At 40.2% G+C, this 9546-nt stretch overlaps 1 protein-coding gene across 1 annotated transcript; it reads left to right on the top strand.

Moving 5' to 3' along the window:
• Positions 1–5429: 5429 nt before the first annotated feature.
• Positions 5430–8601, top strand: LOC107489149 (uncharacterized). The gene is made up of 3 exons (XM_016109916.1): positions 5430–5575; positions 6068–6467; positions 8251–8601. Exons 1-3 carry the CDS (start codon positions 5430–5432, stop codon positions 8599–8601), a joined length of 897 nt encoding a protein of 298 aa, XP_015965402.1.
• The last annotated feature ends 945 nt before the right edge of the window (positions 8602–9546 follow it).

Below are 9546 nucleotides of genomic sequence, written 5' to 3'. Positions count from 1 at the left end.
AAGGAAAGAAAAATAATAAGAAATAAGGCTAGGCACCAAGGCTTTGAATATTAAGGCATGTGTCTGTGGTGCTCCTGTGCAAGGGATATGCTTGGATGAATAAGCTATCAGGGGTGCCTTATCACTTGGTAGCTTAGGTTAACTAACCCGGGATTATCAGCTGAAAGTCCACTATCAAGAGCAATCTTTGCTACAGAGCACTTAGTAACCCAAAGAGGTGCTGGATACCAAGGTCTCAAGAAAGAAAATAACAAACCATATGCCTGTGGTGTGCATGTATGGGGGAAAGAGACTTGAGGGAGTAAGTCCTTAGGGATGTCTTAACACCTAGTACCTTGAACCAACTAGTTCGGGAGTGTTGGATGAAAGCTTATCTTAAAGAGTCGCCCTCTCACAGAGCTCTTAGCCCAAGAATGCAATAAACCTTGGAAAAGAAGGGAGGATCAATAAATAAGAAGTCTCACAGGGTGCAATCAAGTGAGTGTTCAAGGGCATGATAAGGACCTAAAAACCAGTAAAGGAATGAACCCAAGTTGCTATGCATGAAACCCCATAGACTAAGAACTTGACTTCTATAATAATGATTTATTTATCTTGTTCTTTCATTCATCTTTCCTATGTTTCAGTACTTGCTTAGGGACAAGCAAGCTTTAAGTTTGGTGTTGTGATGCCAGGGCATCTTGGCCAGTTTCACTGACTTTTTCTTTACTGTTTTAGGGTAGTTTCATGCAGTTTCTTAGTAAATAAGCAAGTTTTGGGTAGATATACACTTACATCTTGATTCGAGCAAACATTGTGAACTTTACATGATTTCATGAGAATTATGCACGAATTGAATGATAAAATGGATAATGCATGATCTCATGACTTGGAACAAAGCTTTGATGCACTTTATTTGCTTGATTTCAGGACAAAGAAAGTAAGGAAGAGCCACGTTAGCAGCCACATTAGTCTAATTAACGTGACCACTAACGTGGAATGGGAATAAGCTTGTAGCGTTAATGGAAAAAGTGATTGCCAATAACGCCTTCGAATCCATCATAACCCACGTTGGTTGCCACGTTACTTACATTAACGTGGTAGCTAACGTGGAAGAAAAGGGAAGCTCCAACGTTAGTGGTAAAAGTGAATACCACTAACGTTCCAAAAGGGAACACTTAGCCATGTTAAGAGTCACGTTAATCCAGTTAGAACTGTAACGTGGGAGGAGAAAGCAATCACCAACGTTAGTGACACTCACCTTTGTCACTAACGTTGGACTAAGCCAATATTGCCCACGTTAGTGGTCACGTTAAGACCACTAACATGAAGGGTAATGTGGAGCAATAAATGATAGGCTAACATTTGTGACATTCACCTTTGTCACTAACGTGGGAAGAAGGGGCATTTGAAGCATTAGTGACAAAGGTAAGTGTCACTAACGCTCTCGAAGCTTGGGCATGCCCACGTTAAGGGCCACGTTAGTTACACTAACGTGGATCACTAACGTGGGGAAAAGAAGCAAAGAGCAACGTTATTGGTAAAGGTGAATGCCAATAACGTTTGCGAAGGACTAAGAGGCAACGTTATTGGAAAAGGTGAATGCCAATAACGTTTGCGAAGGACCAAGAGGCAACGTTATTGGAAAAGGTGAATGCCAATAACGTTTGTGAAGGACCAAGAGGGAACGTTAGTGGTCACGTTAGTGCCACTAACGTTGAAGTTAACGTGGATCATTTTGGTTTGGAACGTTAGCGAAAAAGGTGATCGTCACTAACATTCTCGAACCCACATTTTTAACGTTAACACTACTAACGTCCTAACTAACGTCCACCCATGCCTAACTCACACTTTTTCTGCAAGCAAAGCTGAGCCAACTGAAGATTGTAACTACTTCAACTCAAGTTCAAAGGCCCATATCCAAGACTTGAAGAACTGACTAGAAGATCAAGAAGAGTAGTATATAGAGGAGTAGTTTTGAACTAGAGGGAAGCTTGGCATTTTGGAGAATTACACTCTGTATATTTACTTTACTGGACTTTCTAGATTGTTTTGGAATGTACTTTTCTCTATCATCTTCCATTTCCAGAGCTATAAACAACTAAACCCCTTTCATTGGGTTAGGGAGCTCTGTTGTAATTTAATGGATCAATTACAATTTTCATTCTTCTTCCTCTTTCTTTTTTCTTGATTTACTAGAAAGCTTTTGATCTTAATTCAATTGGTTAGTTGTCTTGGAAAAGAAACTCTCCATAATTGGATCTCCTCTGAGCCTTGGAAAAGGGATGAGGAGATCATGCTAGAAATTCTTTCTCATGTTGGACCAAATTGGGGTTTCGACGGATATAGTGACATATAATCCTCCCAACACTTTGATTTGGAAATACATGTGGTATAATCAGTGACCATACTACATCTCTTCCCATGAACAATTAAATCAAGGAATTGGACGTTCAAGCTTAGAGAGATTGGGTTGCAAAGGAATTAGGATCCAATCACCTAAGATTCCCAAGGAGATCAATGAATGCATTGATTGAGGAAAAGATGAGAATGAACTTGATCTGGAGAATGCAGCATCTCCTAAGCCCAATGAATCCCCCATTTCTGATCTTACCCATTCTCTTTACTTTCTGCCATTTATCTTTATGTTCATCTCCCCAAACCCCCATTTAAGATTCTACACTTTACTTTCTACAATTTACTTTCCCGCTATTTAATTTTCTGCAACTCTCAACTCAGTTTCTGCTTAGCTCAACTAGCACATTCTTCCAACTAAAGTTGCTTGACCAATCAATCCCTGTGGGATTCGACCTCACTCGATTGTGAGTTTTTACTTGACGATAATTCAGTATACTTGCCAAAGGGAAATTTGTTGAAAGACAAGTTTCCGTGCATCAAGTTTATGGCGCCGTTGCCGGGGATTGATTTTGTGTCGACAATGATCAAGTTGGAAGATCAGTAGATTGAGTATTTTTCTTTTGCTTGTTTATTTTACCTAGTCATTTACCTTCAGTTTCAGTTAATTCCTTCCTGTATCCCCTCTCCCCTCTTTATTTTTTTTCTTTTTGTTGTTATTTACAATTTTGTTTACTAACCCACTAACTGTTTGACAATTTGCACCACTCACACTAACAACCACTCTAATAAGAATAATCTCTTCATTTTATTTCTTGCTGTGGGTTTTGTTAGTTGTATGACAGGGAGAAGAAGCAGAGCTTCAACTTCCTTTGATTCTGAACCTGAGAGGACCTTCCTTAGATTAAGGAAGGAAGCAAGAGGAAAAAGAGTCATTGGTGCTGAGGAAGAGGAGGAGTACTTTGAAACAAATATGGAGGAGAACCTGAAAAACAACCATATAGAAGAAGCGCACAACCATGCCAGAGAAGGCCCTGTGAATCATGATGGGCAAGAGAGAAGAGTTCTAGGCTATTACATCAATCCAAACCCAGGAAATTGTCAAAGTAGTATCCAAAAGCCAACCATACATGCCAATAACTTTGAATTAAAACCCCAACTTATCACCCTTGTTCAGAACAACTGTTCATTCGGAGGAAGCGCCCAAGAAGACCCCAATCAACATCTAACCACCTTCCTAAGAATATGTGACACTGTGAAGTCTAATGGTGTTCATCCGGATGTCTATAGACTGCTTTTGTTCCCCTTTTCACTCAGGGACAAAGCATCTAAATGGCTGGAATCCTTCCCGAAGGAGAGCTTAACAAATTGGGAAGAGGAGTAAGCCCAGCATTCAACGCCCAAAGAGGTGTAATCCCAGCATTCAACACCCAAAACTGGCATTCAACGCCACTTAGGGAGGAAGAGAACAACACGCTCACCCCCTAAGGAGCATTCAACGCCAAGAAGCCCAAGTTGAACGCCAGACATACAAAGCAATCACCAAAGTGGGCCCAAAGTGGATTTCAGCACTATTTAGCTTATCTAGTCTTATCTTTGTACTTCTTAATTTAAATTTACATTTCTTGGGGTGAGTATTTTTACTATTTAAAGAGAAGATCACTTAGGATTGAGGAATCAATTTACGAATAGACAGATCATCTCTTTTTTCTCTGTAAAGTATGAGCAAATAAACTTCCTAGGTTAAGGTTAGGAGCTCTGCTTGTAGTATGGATTAAATATTATTACTTTTCTCCTTTAATATATGTTTGATTTCATTCTATGATGTATTGTTGTTCTTCATCTAAACGAATTTGGGGTGGAACGAGAGTATGACCCCTTATTCTACATGAGTTCTTACGAGTCCTGAACCGGATAGTATTGAGCTATAGCTTGAGAATACATCACTTAAACCAATAGTTTATCTGGGCTAATTGAGATATGTGACATAAAATGTTGTTAGTTTTGGGTAATCAGGTTTCTGTGGTGCTAAAGCTAGAATATTGAGCTTCATTTTCCGATCCGAAAGATCTGACCTTGTCTGTGGCACTTTAAGTAGGATCAAGGGAGAGTGAATTGCGTGAGCTTCATCCTCGTTCATATTAAAACACCATTGACAATGGCGTTTGATATGGATTAGAGGAGATTGATTGACCACGACCAATGGCGTTAATCACTTACATCTTTGCCATAGAATGAGTCATTCATTGTTGAAGCGGTTGGTAAGAAGTATTAATCTGGAAAGATAAAGCATCTCCAAAGCTTTAACTGATTTCTCATTATTATTTCTACATTAATTCTTTAATGCTTTCTTTACTAATTTATTTACGCCTACAAAAACAACCACTATCTTTCTATTCGCCTGACTAAGATCTGGAGGACAATCATTGCTTGCTCAATCCAACAATCCTCATCGGATCGACCCTCACTCACCTGAGGTATTACTTGGACGACCCGATTCACTTGCCGGTGAAGTTGTGTGAGTTCAATTTCACGCACCAAAATCATTATAGATCCAATTGGGAATGAACAACCCAGAAGAACCCTAGGATCTTACACGACTTCCACTTCTGATTTATATGGAATGAGCATTTGTGTGCCTCCTACAAAATAGACAATTTGAGCTCAACCCACAATTGATCACTCTAGTACAGCAGAACTGCCAGTTTCATGGACTCCCATAGGAAGAACCTAATGAGTTCCTTACTAATTTTCTGCAGATCTGTCACACTGTAAGGACCAACAAAGTAGACCCTGACGTCTATAGACTACTGCTCTTTCCATTTGCTGTGAAAGATTAAGCAAAGAAATGGTTGGATGCTTTACCCAGAGAAAATCTGAACACATGGAGTAAAGTAGTAAACAATTTTCTAAATAAATATTTTCTCCCAAGGAAGCTGACTAAGTTGAGAATAGATATTCAGACCTTTGAGCAAGGAAAGAGCGAATCCCTCTACAATGCTTGGGAGAGGTACAAGCTGACGCTCAGAAAATGCCCCACGAAAATGTTCTCGGATTGGGTTAAGATGAATATTTTCTATTATGGACTCACGAACATGGCCAAGATGTCCCTGGATAACTCTGCTAGTGGTTCAATACACATGAAGAAGACAACTGAAGAAGCTTATGAACTTATTGAGATGGTCACTGACAATCAGTATTTATACTCATTTGGTGAGATCTCAATGAAGGGGAAGTCAAGGCAATGTCCGCTGAACCCACGATTCCTTAACAAAATGAATCTTTAGCCCAGCATTTGTACTTTCTCACACAACAAGTGATGAGCTTGCAAGAATATGGAAGCACAGTTGAACCAAGCCAAACCACAGATATCTGAATAGATAAGAGAAGAGTGCCAAGCTATTCAATTGAGGAATAGAAAGACCCTGAAGACCCAACCTCAAAACAGTAGAGCACAGGATGAAGAGGAAACGTCAGAAGAAGAATACGCATCACCCCAGACTACTGCTCCTGGCGTTCAACGCCCAAAAGGGAGCAACACTGGCATTCAACGCTTAGAAGGGGAATACAATATACATGCCAGTTCAGGAAACTTTCGACCGAGGCAAGATGACAACCCTTCCTCAGTCACTATGGATAATCACTCTGCACCACTCAAGACTCCTAAATACAAAGCTAGGCTACCATATCCTTAGAAAATCTATAAGGTAGAAAAGGATCAGCAATTTTTTAGGTTTCCAGAAACCCTCAAGACACTCGAGATCAAAATCCCATTTGCTGAAGCTCTTGAACAAATACCTTCCTATGCCATGTTTATAAAGGACAAAATAAGCCACAAAAGGGATTGGAGGGAGGCAGGGACAGTTCTCCTCACCAAGGAATGTAGTGCGGTTATTCAAAGAAACCTACCAAAGAAACTACAGGATCTTGGGAGTTTTCTGATACCATGCACCCTTGGAGACACTTGCATAAGGATAGCCCTATATGATCTTGGAGCAAGCATCAACCTCATGGCAACATCATTAATGAACAAGCTCCAGATCCAAGAAGCCAAGCCTACCCACATCTACCTTCATCTTGTTGATGGCTTCGTCAAGATCCCATCAAGGGTGGTTGATGGTATGATTGTCAGGGTTGGACCCTTTATATTTTCAACGGACTTTGTGATCCTAGATATGGAAGAGAATAGAAATGCTTCCATTATTCTAAAAAGACCTTTTCTAGCTACAGGGAGTGATAGGCAAAATTGTGATTCACTCTTTTCATAACTTGAACAATTCTTAGCAATGGCTCCAAAAACTTGGTGCACACTACTATGGTTCACTCACATTCTTCACAACTTCGCACAACTAACCAGCAAGTGCACTGGGTCGTCCAAGTAATAAACCTTACGTGAGTAAGGGTCGATCCCACGGAGATTATTGGTATGAAGCAAGCTATGGTCATCTTGTAAATCTCAGTCAGGTAGATTATAATGGTTATAAAGGTTTTCAAATATTAATAATAAATAAAGCATAAAATAAAGATAGAGTTACTTATGTAAATCATTGGTGGGAATTTCAGATAAGTGCATGAAGATGCTTTGTCCCTGTTGAATCTCTGCTTTCCTACTGCCTTCCTTCAATCCTGCATACTCCTTTCCATGGCAAGCTGTATGTAGAGCATCACCGTTGTCAATGGCTACTTCCCATCCTCTCAGTGAAAATGGTCCAAATGCTCTTGTCACAGCATGGCTAATCATCTGTCGGTTTTCGATCATGTCTGAATAAATCCATTAATTTTTTGCGTCTGTCACCATGCCCAACAATCGCGAGTTTGAAGCTCGTCATAGTCATTCAATCCTCGAATCCTACTCGGAATACCACAGACAGGGTTTAGACTTTCCGAATTCTCAAGAATGGCCGCCAATAATTCTAGCTTATACCTCGAAGATTCTGATTAAGGAATCCAAGAGATACACGCTCGATCTAAGGTAGAACGGAAGTGGTTGTCAATCACACGTTCATAAAGACGGATGATGATGAACGTCACGGATCATCACATCCATCAGGTTGAAGTGCAGCGAATATCTTAGAATAAGAATAAGCATGAATTGAATAGAAAATAGTATTAATGGCATTAAAACTCGAGGTACAGCAAAGCTCCACACCCTTAATCTATGGTGTGTAGAAACTCCACCGTTGAAAATACATAAGTGATAATGGTCCAGGCATGGCCGAATGGCCAGCCCCCAAAATGTGATCAAAAGACCGAATGGTCAAAAGACTAGACACTAATACAATAGTAAAAAGTTCTATTTATACTAAACTAGCTACTAGGGTTACAAAGATAAGTAATTGATATAGAAATCCACTTCCGGGGCCCACTTGGTGTGTGCTAGGGCTGAGATTGAGCTTTACACGTGCAAAGGCTTCTCTTGGAGTTAAACGCCAAGTTGTAACATCTGTTTGGTGTTTAACTCTGGTTTGTGACGTGTTTCTGGCGTTTTACTCCAAAATGCAGCATAGAACTGGCGTTGAACGCCAATTTTCGTCGTCTAAGCTCGAAAAAAGTATGGACCATTATATATTGCTGGAAAGCTCTGGATGTCTACTTTCCAATGCTGTTGAGCCATTTGGAGTTCTGTAGCTCCATAAAATCCAATTCCAGTGCAGCGAGGTTAGATTCCAATAGCATCAGCAGTCCTTTGTCAACCTAAATCAGATTTTTGCTCAGGTCCCTCAATTTCAGCCAGAAATACCTGAAATCACAGAAAAACATACAAACTCATAGTAAAGTCCAGAAATGTGAATTTTTCATAAAAACTAATAAAAACATCCCTAAAAGTAGCTAGATCTTACTAAAAACTATCTAAAAACAATGCCAAAAAGTGTATAAATTATCCGCTCATAAGGGAGAACCAACATTGACGTTCAGAAAGGAGAAGTAACACTGAGAGTCAATAAGGATGAGTTCACATTCAATGCTATTAGAGCCATACAACATCTTGACCCCACAGAGGAATGCTTGAAGATTGATGTCATAGAACCCCTGGTTGAAGAGGTACGTGAGATTGAAAGACTTGAGGAGGAGCTGAATAACATTCTTGAAGATGCCATGCCTGAATTGAATGCACCAGAAGAGCAGGAGGAGATGCTGACCACCCCTAAAGTGGAAGATGGGCCTCCTAAACTCGAGCTTAAGCCTTTGCCACCATCCTTGAAATACGTGTTCTTAGGAGATGGTGACACATATCCAGTCATTATAAGCTCTGCCCTAGAGCAGTAAGAAGAAGAGGTGCTAATCCAAGTACTCAAGGCCCACAAGACAGCTATCAGATGGACCATAAGTGACTTAAAAGGAATCAGTCCAACTCAATGTATGAACAAATCAGACTTGAAGATGATGCTAAACCCGTGGTGCAACCAAAAAGGAGACTAAATTCAACTATGAAAGAAGTGCTCCGAAAAGAGGTTACAAAGCTATGGGAGGCTGGGATAATATACCCCATTTCAAATAGTCCCTGGGTAAGCCTTGTATAAGTGGTACCCAAGAAAGGTGGGATTACAGTGATCTACAACGAGAGGAATGTTTTGATCCCTACAAGGACTACCCCAGGACATCATATGTGCATCGACTATAGGAGTTTCAACAACACCACGAGAAAGGATCACTTTTCCTTACCTTTCATAGACTAGATGCTGGAGAAGCTAGCTGGCCATGCATTCTACTACTTCATAGATGACTACTCGGGTTACAATCAAATTATAGTAGATCCCCAGGACCAAGAAAAGACAACATTCAGATGCCCATATGGAGTGTTCGCCTATAGAAGGATGCCGTTCGGTCTCTGCAATGCACTAGCAACTTTTCAAAGGTGTATGCTCTCCATCTTCTCAGATATGGTGGAAAAATTATTGGAGGTTTTCATGGATGACTTCTTTGTTTTTGGAGATTCCTTTGACTCCTGCCTTAACCATCTAGCTCTGGTGCTGAAGCGAGGCCAAGAAACAAACCTAATTTTAAACTAGAAAAAATGCCATTTTATGGTTACTAAAGGGATTATTCTTGGGCATAGGATTTCTAACAAGGGAATAGAGGTTGATCAAGCTAAGGTGGAAATAATTGAAAAATTACCACCGGCAACTAATGTTAAGGCCATTAGAAGTTCCTTACGCCATGCAGGTTTCTATAGGAGGTTTATCAAAGACTTCTCCAAAATTGCAAAACCCT

The sequence above is a fragment of the Arachis duranensis genome, chromosome 5 (genome assembly GCF_000817695.3).
Source record: "Arachis duranensis cultivar V14167 chromosome 5, aradu.V14167.gnm2.J7QH, whole genome shotgun sequence".
Lineage (NCBI taxonomy): Eukaryota > Viridiplantae > Streptophyta > Magnoliopsida > Fabales > Fabaceae > Arachis > Arachis duranensis.
Note: the sequence above shows the minus strand (reverse complement) of the source record. Positions and strands in the feature narration are given on the sequence as shown.